Genomic DNA, 26677 nt, shown 5'->3' with positions numbered 1-26677 from the left:
TAAAAAATCGCGAGGTTTTTTCCACCGTACATACGACATATAACGAACGTATATCGTATATAGGTAAAACCCCTATTTCAGCCCTTCGAACCTCGTCATACATCACCACGATGCCTTCATTTTCACCCAGAACACATATACATGTATGTGTACACACAATACAAATAAATACCATAATTTACGTTTGCACTGTTTGCCTATCCAATAAATTCCCAACCAACATATTGTGCGACGCGCGATATCATCTTTTTTTGGGTACAAGTTTTTCGTGGAAAACTTTCGTGTCAAATTTCTCAATCTTTTCAAGTTTTACTTTTTCCAAACTACACATACGTAGATGTATGCTGGGGGAGAATGGCACAGGCAGGCACAGCTGGAGAGATGCTCGACCAACACACTCGTTACGAAATTTCCCACCCCTTCCATCATTTATAACTTCCTATATACCCAACAACCGTTTCGAGATTCAAAATGGAGAACAGAGATCATCCAAATCGAGTGGAAGTTTTGGATGACCAAAATAACATCCTAGTAATCGAGTAAGTACAAATAGATATATGAGTAGGAGTATATGTAACGATTTCCACGTATTTATTTTTTAGCTTAAGCACGAGTCTAGTGGACTCCGGTTCCGATTCTGATGAATCTATAATTTCTATTTCGTCAACTAAAAGCATCATCTACCTTTCGTCAACTAAAAGCACCATCTCCCTATCGTCGGAAACGGAACCAGAGGACGATGTAATTTCACTGTCTAAGATAATAATGACAATGAGTAAAATGTAAAACGAGCGTTATACATCCTTTTACTAAATAATTACAAACATTGTACCTGATGTAATTGTAAGTCTTGTTTTTTTTTCCTTTTTGAACAGGTTGGGTGCAGGGTGCAAGAAGAGGAGGAGGAGGAGGGAGGGTAGTTGTTTTGTTTTTTATGACGCTGACGTGAGGTTAAAAATACCTCGACCAATTCGCTTAAGTTAGGTTACGATTTTCAAAAAAATCTTAGGCACTTTCTTCACATTTTTATGAAAACATAAGCCTAAGGAAGCTGCGACTGCGGTAGAGGCGATTTCCAGCAACTTTGATGCGTTGGTTAGAATAGTTCGAATTTTTAAAGCCATGATTGATTATTCTCTTCTTTTTTCACTTTTTGGAGAAATACTCCGTATGCGGTGTCAGGGCAAGCTCCCAGAGCAAAACCCCCGTACCTCAGTGCATAACGAACGGTATAACGTTTCAGCCAACCCATTTCACGCGGAAAATTTGTGTAATAAATGGAATAATATAAAGAACAGAAAATTGTGAAACAGAAGAATAAATAGCCCTATCCACATTATATCGCTTCAAAATTCAGAGTATATGGTAAATATTATGAACTAGTAAGTTTGGGTAAATTAAAAGATAATAAAATTTATTTCAAAGGTACTGAAAAAATTGAAAATTCACTTATTCTCAAAAAGTTATCATGTTCATTTTTTTTAGTTTTCCTTGTGTATTATTTTGTTTTGTTTTTTTTTTTTTTCGATTCTTAACGCTTATTTTTCTGTGAATTTCGTCGTTTTTTACTTATCTTTTTTAAAAGTGTATTCCTATTTCTTTTTTTTAGTTTTCCTTGTGTATTATTTTGTTTTGTTTTTTTTTTTTTCGATTCTTAAACAGAAATTGCATGAACTTAATATAATCGTTGCTTTTAAGCATCAAGAAAAACCGAATTTGAAAAAAAATGATTCAATAAATTTGATTTTTAAGTATAGCTGCTTGAAGAGACAGAAGACCAACAGCATTTCTAGAGGTTAACGGGAGCAGATTTTCTTGGACCAATTTATTTAGTCCATAATCCTTGTGTTTATTTTTCACACTTACAACATCGAAAATATTACATTGCTTTATTTACATGTCTAACAACAAGAGGCAAGAGCAATTCACTTAGAATTAGTAAACAGTCTATCAGGCGATGATTTTCTAGACGCTTTAGTGAGATTTACATCTCGTAAGGGAGTACCGTTAGTAATTATTTCAGACAATGCGACGAATTTCACTTTCATTCAAAAATTGGTTGGAGTAAAAGTTGAATTTCTGAGTAAAAAAGTTGAGAAATTTATTACTATGCAAACAGAATACAATGGAAGTTCATTCCTCAATACTCTCCTTGGCAAGGAGGTGCATAAGAAAGATTAGTAGATTTAGTTAAACGCTGTTTAAAAAATTCAACTGATTTTGAATGTATTACTTGCTTATGTGAAATAGAGAATACCATAAATTCTCGACCTCTGACGTACGTTTCTTCAGATGAAATTTCATCACCTTTGACTCCCAAACAATTTTCTTAGACTTCGAACAGTCAATGTAACCAATCTTTTAGAAACCAATCCTTCAAGACTTGAATCAACAGAAAAGAATTTAGTAAAAACTTGGAGTAAAATTCAAGCAGTAGTATCTTCGTTTTGGGAAGTGTTTAGGAACTCCTACCTTTTGACTCTTAGAGAAAGACATGCTCAAATTTCGAAACCCGATAAAAAATCGATATCTTATAAACCCAGAATAGGTGAAATTGTGCTCGTAGAGGAACCGAATTCGAGTCTAGGAGACTGGCCAGTCGGCAAGATTATCTCACTTGATTACAGATCCGCAGTTGCTCAAATTAAATTAGAAAATAATAGAATTATTCACCGAGCGATAAATCACCTTTATCCTTTAGAGCTCTCTGAATCAAAAATTTCTCCTGAAAATTCGAAATTCCTTCTTCATAAAGGAACCTCATGAAGTATCCCCCCGTGGATTTGGATGGAAAGTAGTCTCTTTGGTAGCCCTTAGCCCAAATACCACACCATTTAAATGATAGCTGTCAGTTTTGATTTGAATTTTGTATAATTTCAAAAATCGCTAATCCCTACGCTCAGGTTTTTTCCACGGCGTTGACGTGGGAAAATTTTGACCCACGCGCTTGATCACGGGGTGTGTGCATGTTTCATTTTCTCTTATAACTAAATATTTTATTATCATATTTTTTGGAAATAATTCAAATTCATCATTTTCGATGAAAATTTGAATAATTCAAGAAAAGTGTAATATGTAAAATTTAGTTGAATAAGAAAATGAAAGAAGTCACTTGTGCAAGCGCGTGGGCCAGAATTTTCTCACCACAATACTGTGGAAAAACCCTAAGCGTCGAGGTAACGATTTTCTGAAAATTAGAAAATTCACTGTGGGAGCTAAACTCAAAACTAGCAGCTAAAATTTTTATGGTGTGCTACTTGGGCCAAGGGCTACCACTGAGACCACTCTTCATCCAACACTTCGTTCCTGTCCAAATTACCACCAATACCACCATGTGTTGAAGTACCAGCGTTGTCTTCGGTACTGCATAAATTACCACGATACGTCAAACAACTACCACCATAGTCGTCGTTGCAGTTTCTCACAAAGAAAACCTGCAATTCCCACTGAAGAATGTGGCTAGGGTTAAAACTGCAGATAATTTGCTGAAGCAGCTAAAGTAGATAACTTATTAGTAAGTTGGTGATGCACCTATTTTGTACTACATCGCTGAACAAGATCAGAGAACATCATGAAACCAATTAGGCTACATAAGTTCTTCATTGTATTATTAATGAAATACTAGTCTGTATTCATTCTCATCAGATCAGTTGGTGGGAGGAAGGAAGAGGAGTTTGGTCAACAGAATCCAAACAGCATTGTTGAGCAAGTGTGATCAAGTATACATCGAAATGCGACTTCTATCAATCTTCATAAGTAAAATACAGCGATCTGAAGACTTTATTAGATAATCTCAAAGAATCGATACCCATGTATAGGCAAACTCCGTCTTGAACCTACAGGGTGTCTACTAAATCCAAAAAACAAAATTTCGTACCTTTATCGTATTTTTTTCGTACAATATATTTTTAATAATAATACTTTGAATTTACATGGAGGAGAGGGGGTGTATCATGTCATTTCGGCCACAAAAATCAAAATTTGAACGTGCTGAGCAGTGTGGTCTGGGCCGTCAAGAGCCAATGCGAGACTGGAACGAATATAATTTGCCCATAGAAGTCTTTTGAGAGGGGGAGGGGATTGAAAATTGGTCAACAGAAATAGGAAAAAAATACCCATTTTGCTGATTGATGTCATAATCATAAGAAAAATTTTTACTTTCTGTTTTCAATTTTTGGGGGCTCAAATGTGATTTTTTCCAATTTTAAAAGAAGAAAAAAATTTGCCCAAACGAAGCAAGGGCGAAAGTTTTTGAAAATTTGATTTCAAAAGACTTGAAAAAAAAAGTAGAGGTCCGAGCGAAGCGAGGGCAAAAACTTTGGAAAATTCGTATTTTGAAAGAGCTACGAGTATAAAAAAAACAATGTTTTTTAATGCAAAGAGTTCGTTTTTTGGTTTTTAAAATTTTCGAATTGGAAAGATTTTTCTAGGATGTGAATTTTGATTTTTTTTAAAAGTCAGAGAACAGGCGCCAGTGAAAGTGAAAACTATTGAAAAAATGTATTTCGAAAAGTATGCGAGAATTTTATTTTTTCACTTTGAAACTATAAAAATTGAATACTAAGTTGATATATTTTTTTCAAGAATTTCAATTTTTAAAAAGAAAAGAATCCCAAGCGAAGCGAGGGCAAAAGCTTTAGAAAATTGTAGTTCGAAAAGTACTAGAACAATATCAATTTTAATGTAAGAAATTTTTTTTCATCTCAATTTTTTAAAATTTTATCAATGGTTTTTTGAAATTGTTTGCGAGGAAAAGGCACTAAATTGGCCCGAGCGAAGCGAGGGCAAAAGCTTTTCTAAATTTGTAGTTTCAAGAAGCAAAATAGTAGTAATTTTGATGTGAAAAAACCAGTTTTTCCACCAATGACATTTTGAAAAGTTTGTTAAAAACTAACTATGTACCTCTACCTACCTACTTTCCAAACATAATAATGAATAATTTGAGAAATAGAGAACAATAAGTAATTTAGCCCGAGCGAAGCACGGGAAATTTTTTTTGAAAAAATAAGAATTTTGAGGATATATTGGTGATTTTGTCAGCAAATTAACAATGGAATCCTTTCAAAATTTCGTACAAATTTCGTAAATTTCGTACATTTTTGACGTTTTTTCGTACTTTTTTGGGTCATTTTCAAATTTCGTGCTTTTTTCGTAAATTCGTACTTTTTTCGTGCTGTAGACACCCTGACCTAGAAATATGTTGAGGAACAGAATTTTTTCCCAAAAACGTTATCGCGTATGTTTTGGAAAAGATCGACGGAATCAAAGATCTCAATCTAGAGCATTTACTTTCTGTGTTGTCAAACAGAATAAGAATTACTGAGTGTACCGAGCTGGTAACAGGCAATGAAACAACGAATGATGAAAAATCTCCTCAGGTGATAATATCATCATTATGACGTATCTCATTAAAGGGAAATTTTTGTAAGTATATATTTTTTCTCTAATTCAACAGTGAACAATCGAAAAGGTCGGTCTTCAAAACGTATGATTTTTTTAAATTTCTTAAAATTTGATATTCTAACGAATTTCTTTAAAAATTATTGTTCTCAGAGAAACATGTGTCTGTATATGATTTTCCAAATGTTTCAGGGTGCGCAAACTGGGCGTTGCATTGCAGTCCGCTTTCGGCTTCGAGAATGTCGATGATGGACACAATTCTATCTCGTTCGTGGTACATCTTGGGTGCACGCAACATACTCGTATATGTTGCGGTTCCCAGATTCACTAATTAACAAGAAAAATCTTTCCGGAGACGAAATCAATGTTCTGAAAGATGGTGTCTCTGTAGGAGTGAGATCTTTTGGTAATGAACGAATATGAACGAGTGTTCATTCTCAATGTTAGTTTGTAACTGTAGGCAATGATGTTAAATATAAATGCTATGGATGGATCTGTTCAAGATCCATGTATCTTACTGCAGCACCCATATTGGGCATGATGGAGAACCAGCTCGAATGCGACTCATTTTCATTTCAAAAGATTTTATGAAAATGTTTTGTGTAAGTAGAATGCAATTTATTTTTAATTAATGTTTAAAATTTGAGTCTATTTTGTTCGGTATTCGTGTCATATTGGCTGAGCCAATTTCTCAGGATCCATTTGTGTAATGGAAAAGGTATTACGTTGCAGACCTCAGAAATGGATGAGCACGAACAAAATGGAGATGTAAAGAGATTCTTTTGTACTCTCCAAGAGAAAATGTGAACATTGTTGTTCGAAAGCGGTTCAATGCCAAAGTTCTGGGTGTACACAGGGCGCGTATGCCGCAAATTACATTTATAATGGACTACCTCGCTCAGGTATCGATTATAAATCTCCGTATGAACTTTGGAACGGAAGAAAATCAGATATTTCGAGAGTACAGTTGTTCGGTTCAGTCGCTAGAGATTACATACCTAAGGAGAAATGCATTCATCAAAATTCAACTTAGGATCGACACAATTCCTTTGTTTTTTTTCAATGCTTTTTTTTGTTGAAAAAATTACTTTGACATTCGGATAGCCTTGAAGAATTCAATTGTCAAATTTGATATCACTTGGTGTTATCATCAATCAAGACGCATTGGTGAATGCACTAGACGTTGCATATTGTTGGAGTGATGGACCAGCAAGATGGGAGTGTTATAATGATTTATTAAACAAATGCTTGAATGTTAAATCTTCAACTTGACTGAAAAATTGTCAGATTCAAATGTACTTATAGCCTTTAAATTTATACTTAATTTTTTATTTTGTAGGATACAAATTCTAGGTCCATTTTTATATACGAGAATTTTAAAATAAATTTCAAAATGAGCTCGCCAATCGTTACACTGTTTCAACATCCCCTATCAAGTAAGTATGTATTAACAAATTTATGCAATTATAATACCCGAAGCCGAGAACAATCCAAGAGAACAACTCAACAGAAATCAGTCTACTATCTAATTATAAAAAGTAAGTAAGTATGACCGTTGATTTTTTAAAAACTAAATTATACCCAATTCATTTCGCCAAAAAAATCAAGAATATGTAAACTGGTTCCACTGCTTGTAATGTGTTAACATAAAATCTGCAGCTCTGCTCTTAATAATACACCTTATGCACGCTCGTGAGGTGCTTGTAAATCAGCAGTAAAGAAGAAGAAAACCCATATCGACAATTTGTGGCAATACATAGAAATGAAAAACGTTCGAGGAAACGTACACAGTAAACATACCGAGACGAGGGCCAGATGCCAAAAATTAATCGTCGTTTGGGTTTTGGCAACGAGATACCTATCTTCGTTATGTAACATATTGGCTGCATCCAATTGAATTGGAAATCGGCGAAAAAACCATCAATCTTCGAACGAATATGCTTAATACACAGATTTCCTTTCTACCAAGAATAACCAGTTTGCATATCCAGTTCTGTGAGCTTATTTCCCTAGCAAAACATTCTCTTTACCGCGGTAATACGCGCGAAAAGGGTATTTTCACGGATCTCGAAACACGTCAAAAAACGTTGTTATTGGTCTTACTCTATGGAATATGGTTCGATTAAACTATACACGCCTATAGGTTAGGGTACATTTATATAAGTCTATCATTTCACGTACGTATGTATAGTATACGTACATCAAATCCACGTATTATATACGCATACCCGATCAAAATCTCCTGCTCGTCAAATTATAAAACACATCGAGCTTTTATCGACACATACACCGTGTTACACTTTGACGTCATCGCACGTATCGCGTAACCTTTTTCTATTTTTTCTTGCTTCGCGCTTTCTCGAATTTAAATTACACCGACGAGGCTCTCTCGCCTGAATCGTATATGTCAAAATTTTCAGCCCAAATTGACAAGTTTTACACTTACTAAAAAAAAAATGAAAAAAAAAGAGGCGGCGCACAATTCACCTCGTCGACATCGTCGTCGCACACCGAGCACTCTATTTTTCGGCTTTCTTTTCGATTTTAATTGCGATACTTGAAAAAAGAACGAAAGCGAAAAAAAACCGTACGCCAAGGAACTCGCTGTTTCGCATTTTCTCAAACTATACACGAACAATATTTCGATTCGCTGGCGCTCTTTTTTCAAGAAAAGAAGCGAAAAAAACCCATCATTAAGATTTAAAATGAGTATGAGCGAATACACTCGCCCCTTTAACACGTAAAAACGCAATAAAACTTTTTTCACCAGTTTAAAAAGCAGAAAGTATATCACAAAGTAGAAAAAAAAATACACACCCCGATATACTTTCAAGTCCAACAACCGAGAGAGAGAAAAAGAAAACTTTCGTTTCAACTTTCCCAAACTATTACGTTATTCGATTGATAACGCGAATCCCAATGTAAACGCTAGCGAATGTGCATTCTCTCCCCTCCCCACCCCTCGCGAGCCATCCATTCCAACCAAAAATACCATGTAAGGATAATTTTTCAAAGTATTGTGAAAGAAATAGGTAGGTAGTAGGTACCTACTACCTATACGTAAATTGGCTAGGAAAAAAATTCCTCGCTCGTAATTTGCAATATAGATATAAAAGGTAATAGAAACACCGAAACAGGTGTATAACTCGTAAGTATCGCGGGCGTAACTTTTCTAACCGATATGTTACGTTTCTTTCTCTTTTTTTTCACTGTTTTTCTCTCCCTCTTTTGGCATTTTACTACCAAAATGCTTTGGATTTTTTTACAACTACCTAACTCGTTGAATCGTTTGTGGTTTTTTTCATCAGTTAATTGAAAATATCGTGGAGAAGGATCGCTACGAATTACGTACTGGTATTAGATGAAAATTGTAATCAAATTCATATACCAAAAATTTCGTAGTTTCTTCTCCCTTAAAAACTTCAATGGGTAACTTAGAATTTCACTTTCTGAAAAAACGTCCGGCTCGGAGGACCATGAAAATGAGCTCAATACCATTATTGGAGCTCAGTTGTAGCATAGAGTAGGTACATAATTATAATAATGAACGAAGATCTTTGAGCATAAGAACAGATATCAACAAACCCTCAGTCAAGAAGCATCCGGCTCGGAGTTTTTTGGATCTAATCAAGTGTATTCAAACTCAAAAAAATGCAGTAGATATAATATATGATATTGCGCCGAAGAGTGCGACGTATTTTGCGTGGGTAAGTATAAGTAAGTATGCACCTACTTGCCTATGTAGGTATAGGTATTGCAGCTCTACTCCACAATGAGTGGAAAATTTGTGGATTTGAACTATTTCATTAATTCTTATCGAATATGGAAGGGTAGGGGTGATAATAATTCTCACGTATAGCTCTGCTCTCTGGATGAACTTCAATTTTAACCTTCTTTATAGCTTCAATATTTGAAGATGATCAAATGTTAAGAATGAGGAACAAATTAAAAAGATGATTGTTCGTTTCGTAGGTCAAAGAATTCAAAGAACGCCCCCTGGAAGCGGCTAAACAGGACATGTTGATTATTGTAAATCGACTCGAATCCGGTGTCGAATATTCTGAACATAAACAGCAACTCGACCAAGATCTGATTGACTTAGCTCGCGATGCACGTACTGTTCGAGGTCTAGATGATCCCTTCACCATCGTGGAAGATATCGCCACGATCAAGTCTCAAATGAACAGCTCAATAGATAACTTTGTGAAAACGAAATCGCAGCCACAGCCATCTACGAGTACAAAAGTAAGCGGCTGATGAATGACGACTCAAAGTGCGCGTGGTGTGAGTTTTTCAAAGTTGCAGCTGCTATGTGAATAGAGTAATTAGAGTAATCAAATTGCTCTTTGGTAGGTATTGTGCTTCTCATAAATAAAGATATTTTCAGTAATCATGAAAATGAGAACAGAATTTGCAAAAAACTTGATCCTTCTGAGGTTTTCGTTCTTGGATACACTTGTTCATTCGTAATTCGTTCATCTTGAGCTCAGGTTCTCATAGTTCGAACCAACCTAAAGATCTTGTGAAATTGTCACAAGGCATGACTCCAAAGGTTTCAAAACAATTAAAGTCATCTCGAAAAAAATTGCGACGCCGGTGTGTAAATTATAAAGTAACGACAAAACTTTCTTTTCAAGTTCTTCTTTCCCTTTTTTTTTCTGTTTTGTAACCTTGGAGTTATGCCTTGTGACAAACTCGCAAGATCTTCAATTCGAAGTACTCAAACTATATGACAACCTTGAAAATGAAAGAGTTGAATGTGACGAGTCTTGAAAAGCTCTCATAGGTGAGTACTCGAAAAATTATTCAAAATGAGTTCCTTTATTCATGAATAAAAATGTAAATGAAAAATCAAGAATCAGGGTCATGTTGACGTACATTGAAAGCAGTGACACCAGTTCATCACTTTTAAAAATAGATAATTTCAAAGCCAAAATCATACCTTTTGAACAGAATTTTTTCATTTAAAAAATGCCAATGTCATCAAAAAATCATAATAAATTATTGGTAAGTTCAATTATGTACTTCTCATTTATGATAACTTGCATTCACAAGTGTTTCATGCTTCTCATAGTTGAAGTGACATGCCAAACAAGGACATGTGGATACGCCAGTATCGTCTAAACACGATAATATTATGGTAATAAATTTCACACAAAAGAAAATTTACAGGCGTTTGGTTTGAAAAAAAAAATCATTTTGCGATTTCAAGTGGAAGATTATTATAGACACCTTTGTTGAAACCAAACCAATCCTGAAATCGTGAAAAAAATTTCATTTCACACAAAATTTACAACCATAATTTTTATGAAATAAAATTGGGACATTTTTACAAGCCTTTTTATACACAAATTCTTTCGAGAAGTTACTGCGTTTCATCACAATAATCGAAGGGTTCCATGGAAAAGGGGCTTAGTCAATTTGTTTTTTTTTAAATAATTTTTACAATTCTGAATAATATATTCAAATTTTTTTTTCATTAGTGACATTGAAGTGTTCTTCCATGAAAAAAAAACGAATTGGAAAACGTTTGCTTATAGAGAAACATTTCAAGCTCACTTGAACTTGTAAAAATCAGTGAAAAAAAATTGACAGAGGCCCCTTTTCCATGAAGCCTCTCAATTCATTCAGGTCTATCACAAGAAGCTGCACTCCACAAAGACCCAATCTGTGGGTAAAATAGACCAGATCAACAGGACAGCAGTGCTATTTTTTGACCTAGATGATCCAGATCTCATTACTAATCTAGCCACGTAATTAGACTCAGTTTTTTGTCAATTCACTCATTATTTTCCTTCAACAGGGTCCTACTGGATCGGCGAGGGTCAGACTACTTGAAGAAAGATTGAACGATATGCCGAGGTCGCATTAGAGGAATTTCTTATTTTTTAATTATTACACACTACATGTCATTGTCCTCATTTGGGCCTCGATGAAAGATTTTCTCCAATTCGTGCTTATATAGGAAGGCGGTAAAGTCATTTACAATGTTTCCCCCCTACTCTCTGGAATGGGGTGTGAGGGACTTTTGTCCAAGCCTTACATTTCAGAGAAGGTGACAGACCATACGACCGAATTCAAAAATAAATATTTTCTTGTTTTTGACGATGTTATTAATGTTCTAGTAATTCGACGACGTTATATTGAGTAGTCAGGATTATTTATTCGTGTGTCGAGTTATTATCCGTACCCGTACATGGTAGCAGAGCGTGAGTCTCACGTTGGTGTCAAAAATCCATTTCCAGTCCAATTATTCTGCAGAGACCATTTTGCTTTTGGGAATTCAAAATTGGAATATTTTTAAAAAAATTACAACATGTGAAAATTATTGTATATCATCATTTAGATCACAGAATCCATATTACATCTTCTATGAAAAGATAAAAAAGGTAATGAGTGATTCTCAAAGTTTGAAAATCATTTGTACTTCTACCTATGAGTAGAATGAAAGGAATGAATGGCAGAAGAGCCGGATTTGTCTTTATTTTCTGTATTGTCTAGTCAGTTTGTATGAATATTTAATAATGATATTTAATAAATGTTTTAAAAGTATTATTGTATTGGCCTATTATTTTCAATGTATGTAGAGTTTGCCCAGTGGAAGGAACATACGACGAGAATGATGGATTTCAAATAAATAGTTCACATCACCACTGCTACGAGACAAATTGTATAATAGGAATATGGTCGCGGAATGAAAAAGATCGATTCAGCAACTATGGATTGGATTCAAAGATTCTGAATAAAATTTCCCAAAGAAAATCCAAAATCAAATTGGCTATCTTGACAAGACATCAATAACGTTTACATATAATCAGATAAACGAACCAATTAGCTGATGAAATGTTTTGAAATTTCAATATATTTTAAAGTAACATAATATTTCAATTAAGTTATTTGAGCTATTTTGAAAATTATCATTTCTTTCAATTCAGAAAAAGTGAAATATAAGTGAATTTTGGACAACAAACAATAACACATAATAGACAATTTGCTGTCCAAAATTAATTCACTATTCCCATATTTCTAAAAGTAAGAACAGTGATTTCTGAGATATCTCCAAAAACACTCAGGAATAATCAAATGTTTTCCTGAAGCTTAGATTTATATGTATGTATTTTCAGAAAAATTCATCAATAAATGTCAGAACCAAGATCACACATGATATAATTTTTTCATTCAATTTCGTTCTATATCAATCATACTACATATAATCATCTCCATAAAACACTCCAAAAAAATCCATTCAAACTAATCGTAAATCTATAATACTCGATTCCTCGATCCACCTCTGCGCGAATCCAATTCAAACGTATCTAAATGAATGAAAATTTCGCGAAAAATGTCTAGTTCAAGTTAAACAAAAAGTTAATTTTAAAACGAATCCGGTGGCAGGGCAAAGCAAGGCAAAATACTAGGAACAGAATGAATTGTGCAAATGCGACGAGTGATTTTATTTACTCGTCGGCGATATTTGGTCCTACTCGTATGTACGTTGTAGCATATCTATTCCTCGTCGACGAGCGAGCCAGCTTTGCTAAAGTAAATACACACTAAAGAGAGCATACCTTCGCTGTGTAGTACGTTTGTCTACGTAGGTACCCTAGAAAAGAGCTTTTTACACGGCGATGACGATGACGAGGACAAGGAGTGTAGAAAATTACGAGATAAACGTGGCCTACACCGCACGATTCCGTACCTACGAATAGAGTAGGTACATAAAAGGGTAAACGTACGGCTTTTTTCTCTCATCCGAATACTCGTAAGAGATGGAACGCTACTAAATGCCTTCTTTTGTTTGGAATCAAACACAACGACGAGAGAAAAAAGAAAATTGATTTCTTCTTGTTGCGAGAAAAATGACGACATCTCAGGGACGAGTGTAGTGTACCTCTACCTACCAAAACGTCGAGCACACACTTTACCTGCTCGATGCCACCGCTGCCACCTTTAAAAGAGATATTTTGCAGCACGTAGCATCCGTAGAGGTACGCATTATTATAAGCGATCGGATTTATTTATTTTGCGATAAAACACGTAATCTCAGATTTCCATTATCCACGTGATGGTCGTCGTTTATGTACTCATATAGTAGGTAGCTAGGTACTTCTTATACGTACGTTTAGCCACGTTCATCGCTCATCTTTGGGCAAATTTTTGGACATCTTGAAAAGGACGAAGGAGATAAAAAAATTGGGCATGAGATGGGTGTACTGTATGCTTAAGAAACTCCACCATTAAAACTATGGTAAGAGAATTTTTTCGTAAACAGGATTTTGCAATTAAAATGCCATAATATGAACTCTTCTTAGACACATCACTAAATTTTTCAAAACAAAAATAAAATGAAAATCCTACAACAGGGTTAAATAGAAAAATTTATGTAGCTAGAAATTCAAAATTTCCAACTCGAAAGTTATTCATTTTTTTTTCAAGACTATTTTTCACCTGAAAGTAACGAAGTGTCAAAAAACAAGGAACACCGAATTGTTTTGAATTAATTTTCGACAATAAAATTATAATAATTTCCTAATTATGACGTGAAATTATGAAACTTGAGAATATAATGATGATTATTCTACAGCCCAAGCTTAGTATAGCATTCATTAATTGTTGCATATATTATTTGGTTATTTAAGGAAACGAAGTCGTCGAGAATTACAAATATACGTCGAGGTCGACTAAACTTCGAAAAAACAACTTTCGACAGTAATAAGGTTGGTCAGTGTGTCTTGTTTTAGGAGACACAACTTATATGTACCAACAAGTCAAAGATAGAGCATTAGAACAATTCTGAATAGTTTCAGGATTAAAATGTGTGACGTTGGACCATTTGTAAGTAATGTTCTAACCCAATTTGTAAAAAATCACGAAAGCGTCAAAAACAAGACAAGTAAATAAAACAACAGCTGTTAATAAATTCTGTCCATTAAATCTGAGAGTGTAAATCAGACAGGGAAATTTCGGATTCAAACAAAGGCAGATGAAACGAGCAGGTAATTTTAGAGACAGTCATCATAATCACACAATACGCTCAAGAAAAGGTGGGAGGGAGGGGAGGGAAAGGTTAAATTAAAATTCCAATTGAAAATTTACGTCACAGGCAGTTTACAACTGAATCAATTTCAAACTTGAAGGAATGTTAGGGTCATTTATAGAGATATTTTTCGCATTCGTCTTCTTCAAGGTGCCCAGTAAGAGGTCAGCGAAACTTCAAATTTGAATAAAACGAGGTTCCTGTCCATAAAAGAAATGAAGGGACAAATTGCGATCTTCGAAACAACTGTTTGAAAATTTATTTTCGATTTTGGGAGTGGGTAGAACATCGAAAACTAAACAAAATCACCTTATTATGACTTTTAGCCTAACTTGAAAGTTGAAAGGGTTGCGAATGATTATCCATTTCAAAAAATCACAATAAAAAAATGGTTACGAAAATGAATAATTCGTATAAAGATGAACAAATTTCGTTATCATCGATTGTTTTCCAACGAAAATTTCCAAGTATTTGGAGGAAGTTTAAAATTGACAATTTAATGGGAATTTTCTCCAATTTACCAACTTAGACAAGTTGAAAATGAAAAAAAGCGTAGAAGAGCTTCAAAAGTAAAGAGTCATTACTCATCATTTGCTATTTTTTGAAATTAAAATTCATTCGCACTTCAATTTTCAAAAGTCATAATAGGTGTGTGATTTTGTCTAGTACATTTGTTTGTCTTTATATTTTCAGGAACCGATTCCGTCTACGAGCCGTGGAGTAAATCTACGAAGAAACTCGAGCTTTGAAATGTAAGTTTCCTTAAAATAACACCCGATGTTGTCTTCATATGCGTGATAGGTTGGTTTATTAATAACGTTACCATTTTTCAGTCGATGTAACATATGCACAGGTATACGATTCGACACAAAAAGTGAACACGACCAACACGTAAGAGCGATGCATCCAGGGGCGATTTCAGAACAAGCTCCCTCAGAGACTGCGTATTTAAAATGCGACGCCTGTATGTACGAGGGTCGGTAGAAAAGTAAAAATCCCTATTTTTTTTCTCAATGAAGAAATCAGATAAACTAAAAAACTAATATATTTTCAAAAACTACATTCTTTCAGCTATTTTTTGACATAATTACTTAAGCGATTATCACATTTTGTCACATCTTGATGTGAGTTTTAAAATATCTCCTCCACAAAATTTGCGTCCAACAAAGTAGTTCACAGTATCACCCAATTTTTGAAATTTGACGGCAAACCCCCAACTGAAATTCATGCACAGTTCGCCCAGAGGTATGGATGTAAGGGTACAAGTGTTCAACATGTGCGTAAGTGGTGGTCTTTGGTCCGTGAAAAGGGCATAAAGTTGAAAGGCAAAAAGGCGCCCAAGTCGTCTCTTTGGGCTGGCAGATGCACTTGTGCTAAAATGGTCAGAAAAAACTTCAAAATCACTGTATCTGATTTGGAGAGTGATTTACTGGTGAATTGGACGCGTTATTCGCACTTATTCGCCGCATAGCGAGAAAAAATAGCAATATTAAAAATTGTGTGCCTTATGGGGTTGGACGCAAATCTTGTGGAGGAGATATTTTAAAACTCGCATGTTAATCGCTCAAGTAATTATGTCAAAAAATAGCTGAAAGAATGTAGTTTCTGAAAATGTATTAGTTTTTTACTTTATCTGATTTCTTCATTGAGAAAAAAAATAGGGATCTTTACTTTTCTACCGACCCTCGTATTTATGTAAAGACGTGCACGCGTACAACACACATCGTAGACCCGACAAATGTACCTACCTGCAGAATGTAAGCATGCAATTTCATATTGAATCATCAACAAAGATAATTTTTTTATATGTAAATGTAACATAATGTAATTCTATTAATTTTGTATACAGTCCCAATGCAGAATCTGCGATCGCTAACTCCATCAGCCCAGCAGTATAAAGGTAATTGCTATAAATGCGGCGTTTACAAATACGTCGCTGACTCAAGCGGATCAGTTAAACAGCACAGAAAAGGTAATTTTAGGACTTTTGCTAGTATGATTTTGTTTTCAGTATACTAACAATTATTTGTTTGGAAACATAGGCCATGAAAAAAAGAAGGTAGCCGCTTACACGAAAAAAGTGCGAGGCAAGGCCGTTAAACGAGTGCCTGTCGAAGACGATGTCATCTCATTAGGTTAAGTTAGGTTAGGTCGTTTTCCAACCTAACGTTATCCAATCGAATGTATTTTTTTCCATTATTATCGTTTCTGATACGTGAATTTTATTTTTCACTCATTATGAAAAAAAAATGCGTATTTTGAGTTCACATCAGTCTATGAGGTATACATTTTGTCCCCGTGCGTCACCAGAAAGAAGGATTATGAGGTTCTTAAAAGTGCGAGATTCAATTGTTTGAATAAAAATTACAGAACATGGAAAAAAAATAGGAAAATTTGCTCCAAATTAGGGTTGATGCCGTAGATCGGCATTTAAAAACCGGACTTCACCCATTGAGGACTGCTTGAAATGGCCTGCCAATTCTGCTGGGTACGCAAAAGATGAGGCCGAGGTCGGAGTCGAAGCCTCCATGGACCAGCTGGTGGAAGGAGAACGACCGACGATCATGAAAGAATTTGTTTAAAAAAATACATACCTATATAAATTTAATGTTCCTTTTTTTGTGAATTTTCTACATTTGTAATAATATTATAGTATGCAGAAGAAAAGTAAGAATTCAAAAATTCGCATTCCAATAATTTAATTTAACTTAATTTAATCAATTTTGTTCTGTTTTTAATTTTTTGTACAGCTTCAACTTTCGTATTCGAAAATCGGCTCGACGTAGCCATCACCGCTATACAAATTATGAAATATTTCAAAAACGAGAATTGAACACTGTCAAAAAAAGCGAATTAAACAAACATGCGGTTTGGCTATGGTGCAGCTGCTCGACGATTGGTTAGTGTCGTCAAGTTTATAGCTTCTGTTGAGGGGAATTTACAAAAAGTGGAAACAGCCCCTTCAGCTACTACTTTGTTGAAAGTAGAATGGATGCGTTGAATGTGCCCAAGAAGATGATCATCTTTCGTGTAAAAATTGAAGATGAAATTGAAAGAACGGCCCAAAACGTTTAGAATATTTATATCAAAGAATCGATTCATTTTCAGGAAATGGTCACCATCATGGACGAGATCGACGGCAATACGACGAAGATTGAAGGTGAGCTCCTCAACAGAATACTCAGACTTTCTTTATAAACATCGTCGACAATATGGCACTTTATATTACGCTTGTTCATTAAAATTTATCGTTGGTTTAACTACGTACGCTTGTACTAAATAATTACATAAAATAATTAGGAGTATTTTGAAAATATTTAATTTAGATCTATGGTGAAAAATATCTGCAAAGCGGAGACTCAATGCTAGCAGATAAAGGCTTTCTCATTCGTGATATTCTGCCCATTGATGTTGATTTGAACTGGCCTCCATTTCTGGACACAGGACAGTTTACTGAAGAACAGATCATAGAAACCAGAAAGGTTACTCGCGCGAGACGAAATTTTACACAATAAACTTAGAAAGCAGAAATTTAGTACTCATCTCTCTATTTAATACTCACCCCCCCCCCATCCAACCTCATCGATTGGTGGCAATTCTGGAGCACTTCTCTAGTATTCAACAAATTTTTTGAAAATAACAAAAACCTCCACACAAAATTCACCTAGATAGTCACGATGAAAAACTGAAATTTAGTACAAAAAACACACTTTTAACCAAACAAAAATGCATCGAAACCATCTAAAAATGTGGGTAAGCTATCAAATTTCTGATTTACAACTTGAGAATGTTGAACTTTAGTGAGCGACTGTGATTTCCAAAAATTGGCTGAAGACTACAGAATTGCTCGAAATAACTCAAATTGTCTCCAATAGTTGTGTGGGAGGAGAGAGGGGGCTAAAAATAGGCTACATTGGGGCACTATAACAGGGGGTATGCTAGTCCCCTATTTTCTTGCGAAGGCGAATTTTCTATAAGTGAAAAACTATGACATTTAGAGAAATTTTACAACAGAGCTTTTTTGTAGAGAATGAAAAAATATGACAAACTGTGCAAAAATCTAGAAAATTTATGCAGAAGAACCAGAAAAATCTGACAAAATGAAAAAACAAAAAAATTTTCAACCTTTATTCATTTTTTCAAAATTTAAGTTCTATCCATGAAATTTCAAGATTTTTGCACAGTTGGTCATATTTTTTCATTCTCTACAAAAAAAAAACTCTTATGTAAAATTTCTCTTAATGTCATAGTTTTCGACTTATAGAAAATTCGCTTTTGCAAGAAAATGACGGACCAGCATACCCCCTATTATAGTGCCCTAAGCTACAAGTTGAATAATATTTGGATTTTTCTTCAACTTTGTTCTAAATCTAATTCGTAAAAATGTCTCAAATGCAATATCATCAGCATCCAACTTCAACCATCCGCTTCTCAATTACACATGTAAAAAAGTTGAGATGACGGCGTCATGGTCTCACATCAAACAACTTATCAGGCAGCTTGTACACAGACCGACAACATCGAACAATTTTTCTGAACTTTTGGCCGAGAAAACTGATGGCTTAAATTGGTACCCACTTATAGCAATTTTAGCGCTGAATCCGAATATGTAGGTCTACCAATCCTAAAGTGCTGTCAAAGACCCGCCAGACTGGTTCAAAGAGGGAGTGAATTTGGCAAATTTCATGTTTTTGTGTTTTTGGGCTAAATCCTTGTAAAAAGTTATAAAATTGGGTTACCTTGGTATGACAATGAAAAGCATCACAAGTAGTCGAAAAGTCGTGGACATTTTGAATCGATTGGGTCATTGCATCAGCTATTCAAAGGTCGAAGAGTACGAAACTGAACTCGATTTCTCAGCGACCGAAGAAAAATAATGGTTAAAAACAGCCGGTAAAGTACACTAATTAGATCACTGGAATAATTAGTAGTAACTAGTCTTGTATGAAATTATTTCAATTCTGAGTTTTCTTAGCCAAAAGACAACCAACAACAAGCGAAAACACGCCGTTATCACTAAATCTCATCATTCAGAGTTGAAATTTTTCCGAAGTTCAAAGCTTCTTAATTGAAAGTCGCTATAATCATTGTTCAAACAGCTTAATTAGTATTAAAAAGCGTAATTTTAATTAAAAGGAATTACAAGGCAATTCTTCGTTCGTGTATCATATAAGAATACTAACAACTTCATTTTATTCAGTGCTAATGAAATTCATTTTCAGTAGAAAAATGAACGCCGATCAAAATAACAACGTCGAACTGGAGTACAATGAAGGACACGTTGGTTACCAATACATCAGGTATTCGCAAAAAACCAAAATGATTAATGGAATCCTTCTACGGAAATGTTACGTACGGACTAGCATAGAAGATCCTTGGACTGCCCAATGGATTTGTCAGGACATCATTGATCAGTGGTTGGCGGCAACAAACAATGTCAATGAATTCGATATGTGGTACGTAAATTACAAAGAATCACTTCCGAAGACCCAACGTTCATTAATCCCATGCTTTGCTTCATTTGTTATAAATTAGATAGTAAATAATGCACCTAAGCTAAAAGGTGTTCTCCAAGCTACGAATCAGCCAGAATTCTTACCCTTAAAGCATGTTGTTAAACTGCTTGAAAATCATTTTTAAACCGATTTTATAGCTTTTTATGCGAATTTAGCCCAAAAAGATGAAATTTGCGAAATTTGACCCCTCTTTGAACCAGTCTAGCGGGCCTTTAGCAGCACATTAGAGTCGGCAGACCTACATTTTCGGATTCAGCGCGAAAAATTCAATAAGTTGGCACCAATTTTGGCCATCAGTTTTTCTCGGCCAAAAGTTCAAAAAATTGTGAACTTTTGAGCTTTCGCTGAGCTTCAAAGCATGCAGCTGCAGGTTGGCAGACCGAGTGCTTTTAACATAGGGGTTGGGGTATGTATACTAACTTTTGAGACCAGTCCCAGCTTTCAGTTATTTCGGGGCAATCGCAGTAGGTATAGCTCTTGGACTAGTACATAAATGACAAAATTTCAAATAAATTCTGGGTTTGAATTTACATTCCTTATTTTACTTCGGGTAAAGCATAAAAACTACACTTTACATTAAAATCTAATGTGTAAAACTGTCAACTTTTCACCTCAGAATTGATAATGAGCAAAATGTAAACAGAGCATCCGTCATTTTTGTCAACTCTCTATAAACTATAGTAAATTAAAGCGAATAAAATTCCCACACCACATCGTTTCTCCACTACAATGCGAAACGACCATCTAAATTAACCCGACACCATAAAAAAATAATCAAAAATCAAACATACTTTATGAACATATAAACTCCGGTAGGTCCCATTGCTCTGGCGATCCCTTTCCATGATGCGATCATGCCATACTTCTGCTTAGCCGTCAACGGCAGTCTAGGATCAGTTTGATGATTGACCGGTGGTCCATTCAAGTCGTTTTCACGTTCGCGTTCTTCTTGCGAAGCTTTCGCCAATTTGCCCAATTCGCAGCCCATGATTGATCACTCCGTATACAGTATACGTCCTTCTGGTTCAAATCTCTCTATTCGACCGATGATCTCGTTGAATTTCTTCGGCGGTACCTGGGCTTCAGTTTGGTACTCTTCGTCGTATACGATAATATTTCGAAATTAAATCAACGTAAATTCTAAATTACGTCATTTCGTTACCTACATTTAACAACGCGTTGTTTTCGTTTTCGAGTAAAGAGAGGTAAGTAGGTATAGGTATCGCGACACTGCTAAACTTTACCGTAGTAAACGCGACTATAGAAAATATTACGTAACACCACCGCCACTACCGAAGAACATTCGAAACTTGGAAATATTATCAACGACTGACTGGTTTCTGTTCTGTTCGTCGAGCTTTATTTTTTTAGTAGCCTCGTATCAATTTTTTTTTTCAATTATATTTCGCGCAAGGAAAAAATACGCACTGACGATTGCGACGTCGTTACCGTTACACTACTTATCGTCGATTTATCTGGCATACACGATGTTTAACGTGTACGCGCGTCGAAAATCGCCACCCGCCAACTATTCTGTATACATAATTTAAATATTTATTTTGTGCACATATATATACACTCGATACCGTATACTATACAAATGTATCCATCTAAATAGACGATACAGATGAGTGTATATATACGTGTACTTCAACAGGCACACACAAACACAGACACTTTGAAATTTACGCGAGATAACCATAACACCAAATTACGCCACGCTGACGTACCGCGCGACCTGCGAAGAGAAGGCGCCGGGTAGCACAGATTTCGCGTACTTCGCTATGTACATTACATCTAGCTACGTCTATGTTACTCTTCTTTTTTTTTTTACTTCTTCATTACGTCCGTCCCTTCCTCTCTCTCACACACACACATATGCATATTCTGGCGTCTACGTGTAATTTTAGGATATCGCGAATACTATAACGCGAGATACTTCGCATACACACGTAAAAATATACGCTCGTTTACACCTAAATAAGATATTATGCACTGTACAGTGTACATAGCAGAAGATAAATTGAGATATTTTGTTTTCTGTTCAACGTGCATCTTCACACATCGTATTGTACTTCCACCTCTCCCTTCCATCGAGAGGAAAAAATTCACACTTTGACAAGTCGAAGTCTCGTCCATTCTTGTAGAAGTAGGAAGTAGTCTATAATTATCGTGCAATTCTAGTCGTTGTTTTGTACATCTCAACTCGAGAAAATCTCACGTTTACCTCCTCCTCTTCTAAAAATTGAAAGTGAACCTGATTTGCTAAGTGATAATTCTGAAAGTAAAGTCTTTCGAAGAATCTCAAAGTTTTAACCGGCTGAACATCTGAATTCTGAATTGCTTCGTTTGTAAAATGTCTCATTCGTCGATAAGTCCTTTTTTCACCGACGAGGACTCAACAAATCGATAGGTACATACATTAGGTACCTACAAAAAAAAAAGCTAAATGCAGAAATAAATATGTGACTCAACGACAACGAACGGAATTTACCAAGAAAAGGGATCATTTTAGGGTAAAAGTAATTACATAGAGAAAAGTTTAACAGCATAAAATTTCCAATAACGAAATGGAATTATATATTTTCATCGCAAAAACACCGGTGAGTCAAAAAGCACGAGTGAAATTTCTCGGAAAATGAGCTGTTCAGCTCGTCGCGTCGCAGGCGTAGCTTTATCAATAACATCCAAGTAAACAAGCACGTAAAATTCAGATTTCTTGAAAATTTCATTAAAAAATCGAAAAAAATTTCAAATTTAAACATCAGTTCAAAGAACACTTTCACCCCCAGTAAAAGGAGGTATTTCAACTAGCTGAAAATTTTTAGAATGGAAATGAAAAATATTCAAAGGTCGTCAAAAAATACACCACATCAGGCACAATTTTGGAAACAAGATTTCATTATTGCTATTAATGACAAATTTTTCAAATTGAAAGTTGAACTTATTTCAGACGAGAAAACCGAAATCCATTGATCGCAGCTAAAGAGCAAAAAATGTAAATCTAATCGCAGGATTTTGAAGAAAATATGTAGATTGAAGATTTTGAATCAACAATCAGGATCAGAAAAGCTCATAGTTGAACTTTCACAATCAAAACTCAACTTTCAATAAAGCTACAATTATTATCAAGGTGGTTTCTGAACACGCCAAGGTGTGTGAGAAGGGGGCGAGGGTACGGAATTCTGATCGAAATTCAGAGTAACTTTGAGACTGAAATGAAACATCTATTTTTCGATTAAACCATTCCGACCTCCTGCCTCTCTCTGCACCAGTGCATCATTCTGCACATTACTCTACCCCAACCAAAGTACAAAATACTAAAAAATTCACTTTCATGGATTGGATTTTCGAGCGTTCTGAGTTCGAATATCGAATGAATTTTCTGACACCACTCTACAGTGCCCCCTGCCCCTGCATCGGTGGGAGGGGGAGGGAGGGGGTGTGAGTGTCAAAAAATTACGAAAATGTCATGTAACACATCGATTTCTGCAAACTCGCAGGTACTTAATTCGAATATTTACTCATTTTTCAAATACGACTTCTCAGTGTTCTTCCACCTCCCAAATTCTGAAAAAAAATCGAAAATTGTGACGTAACAAGTTGATTTCTATCGGGGAAGGGAAAATGGGGTCATTTCAAGATTACATACTCGTATTACATTTTCGAACATTTTTTCGTCAAAATTCGTGATCTGGGAAAATTTCAAGATTCATATCTTTCTCAAAATCCATGATTTTTCTTCTGATAGCTGAACATGGACACAGATTGAGAAAGCTGACCGACTCGAAGTCACGTGACAGTCGAACCAAGATGATTTTTTTTTCAACTGCACATTTTTCATGATAACAAAAGTATCCGTCAGTATTTTTAAAAAGTTTAGAAGCAGAACTGCAACGAAACGTTATACCAGATATTTTCAAAACTTTGAAGAAATGTGAGAAAAGAGGGGGGAGTAATATGGGAAAGGGGATTATTATACAGTCGGCCCCGCTTATTGTGGTCGCATTTGTCCGAGGCAAAATGATTCTATTAAGCGGGTGATTCTATTAAAGGAACTTTTGAAAAAACACAATTATCATAAGAAATGTATTTTTTGATAATTTCGGCAAAAAACATGACTTTTTTTTGACAATTTCAACAAAAGTTGGGATTTTTAAATAATTTTTTCAAAAAAGAAACTTCTTTACAATTTTGGCGAAAATTAGACTCTTTTGATAATGATTCATTATTCTAGCAATAAGATTTTTTGAACATTTTGGCAAAAAAGAGATACTTTTTTGGCAATTTTTACAAAAAATTGAGATTTTTTGATGAATTATGAAACATTTTGATAAAAATAGTGAAGATAACGAGTCATGAAAGGAGAAATATCTCACGAAATGATTCTACTAAGCGGGGAACTTGATTACATTAAACGAGTCATTTTCTGTGTAATTAGGTACAAAAAATCGGGACCAAGTCATTTGATCACATTAAACGGGTGATTCTATTAAGCGAATCCACAATAAGCGGGGCCGACTGTAATTCAACGGGGAGAATAAATTTTCAAAAAAAAATAAAAAATTGGGTAGACTGATACTCTTCCTGAAGTAAGTATCACCTACAGAAGTGATACTTGAATGTGGGAAAAGTGAAAGGTACAAAAATAAGTTTCGCCAATTTTTCTGGGAGGGAGGGGGGGTAATTCTCTTTCTGGATCAATAGTACGATTAAAATACACTGTTACTTTTAAATCAGCCTACCGCTCCGGCCGCAGTCTCGCATTGTACCCCTCGTCCCTCTATAAACTTCCCCAACAGGTTCAAACCATTCTCCTCGGAATTTAACATTCTGCATGAACCATTATTACTTAAGCGTTGGGCAATATTTTCGGCAAAATTTTCCAATCTGGAAGAAATCGAACGACTGCATGTTGCTTGCAAAAACTGGACGTACACTTCCAACGGAAATTCCACTTCAAATAGTCACTGAGAGAGCTCTGTAGCACCTGACGACACAAAAATTGGCATACAAACTCAGAAAATGCTGCTGAATCGAATGAGCGGTCGTTCGTTTTCGTCTCCTCGTAATATCAAGCTCAAAATATGAATTTTTGTGAAAAAAATTAGTGTAAAAGGAAGGGGGAATTTAAGAATTACCTTAAAATATCGTGAAAATTGACTAAAATCGTACTTTTGATTTGAAATATCTATAGACTGATTGAAATGACTTGAAAAAACACTCCAGTGGTCGAAATTGCATTTGAACAGTAAGTTGCAACATAATTTTATCAAACTCTGGACTTTGACTACTGTTCAAGTTTCATGACAAAATTTTTTCATTCATTTTTACGGTATTTCAGCAATTTTGACCACTTAGAAATCATCAAAATTACAGTTGAAATTGATGTACATGAATTAAAAAAAAAAAAAAATCAATTACAGATTTAATAAAGGCTGACAGGTATTGAATAATTCGGATTCCTATTTCTGTAGACTGATTTTTAAAAATATCTCTCGTGTACTTTTCACAACATTTGGAATCATTTTAACCACATGCAATCACAAAGCAACTCAATCTGTCAAAAATTGCATCACAAATCAACTTTTACGGCCGGAATCTGATCTGTCAACTTTTCTTGACAATTTCGAGACATCTTTTGTTGAATCACGAAGCGCAAAAAAGGCACTAAAATATACTCAATTCAGAACTAGCATCAACAATCAACATCATGACTATTCTCCCACCCATTCCAGCAACAACCAACACACAAACAACATCTAGACACGAGATCATCCAGCATCAGCATCACAAACCATGACACAACATGAAAATAATCGTCTCTCATGCAAGCATCACCAAAAGGCGTGACATGACGACACCACATACACATCTTCGCCACGTGATTTTCGGCATGAGACAATTTTTACATATAGTAACGCGACATCCATCACACATACCTTACCATATACTCTAATAAGGTATATACATAACTCAACGTCATGTCAGTATCGCGCTGCTGATTAAGATGATACAAAAATGACAAGGCACACGTTATGAAAATAATAATACAACGTGACTCGAAACTCGAAGCTGTGAAAATGACACAACTTGACGTTAAACATATCCAACGATTTTAAACGTCACGATAGTACAACCCAAGACACAGTTGATAAGTAACGCGACGTGACGAGATTCCAAAAAATGATACGTTCGGTTCCAACCGAGTCGAGTCGTACCTCCACCTATAATATACGTAAACACATCGACTAATACACGTATTAACCTGACTTTTACTCGCGTATATAACCCTCCATTTAGAGATTATTTCACCCGAATGATGAAAGGGAAAAATGAAAACACAGTAGCGAAAACGAAAAACAAACGTGGGAATTAGAATGTCGGTTGTGTGTGCGAAAATACACGAGTAAGTAGTACGCGTAAAAAAAACACACCAGCGTATTAATTTTCATAATTCCAGACCGCGTTCGTTACCCTCGTCAGTCGTCACCGCGTAATGATTTTCTCGTTAGCATGCTTGCCTGGAGAAGACGAGGGAAAAACCACGTAAATTCTCTCTGTACTCTGGAGAATAATCCTCGCACTCACCTGCGCGCAAAAACTGATAAGAAAAACGCACGTACGAGTCACGTAACGTTTCGCGCTTAGGTACCTATCGATAATATGAAATACGCGATGAGGATGTGTAACTTCAACTTCACCATCGTCGCATATCATGGAA

The 26677-nt window shown here is 35.3% G+C and overlaps 1 protein-coding gene across 1 annotated transcript in view; it reads right to left on the bottom strand.

Moving 5' to 3' along the window:
* Positions 1–26677, bottom strand: part of LOC135833157 (neuroglobin-like) — a 255048-nt gene that overhangs the window by 221330 nt on the left and 7041 nt on the right. Inside the window, exon 2 of the mRNA XM_065346856.1 lies at positions 20745–21486. Within this exon, the coding sequence (XP_065202928.1) occupies positions 20745–20941 (197 nt within the window). The 5' untranslated portion in view covers positions 20942–21486. The remainder of the gene's footprint in view (positions 1–20744; positions 21487–26677) is intronic.

This window comes from Planococcus citri, chromosome 1 (genome assembly GCF_950023065.1).
Source record: "Planococcus citri chromosome 1, ihPlaCitr1.1, whole genome shotgun sequence".
Taxonomy (NCBI): Eukaryota; Metazoa; Arthropoda; class Insecta; order Hemiptera; family Pseudococcidae; genus Planococcus; species Planococcus citri.
Note: the sequence above shows the minus strand (reverse complement) of the source record. Positions and strands in the feature narration are given on the sequence as shown.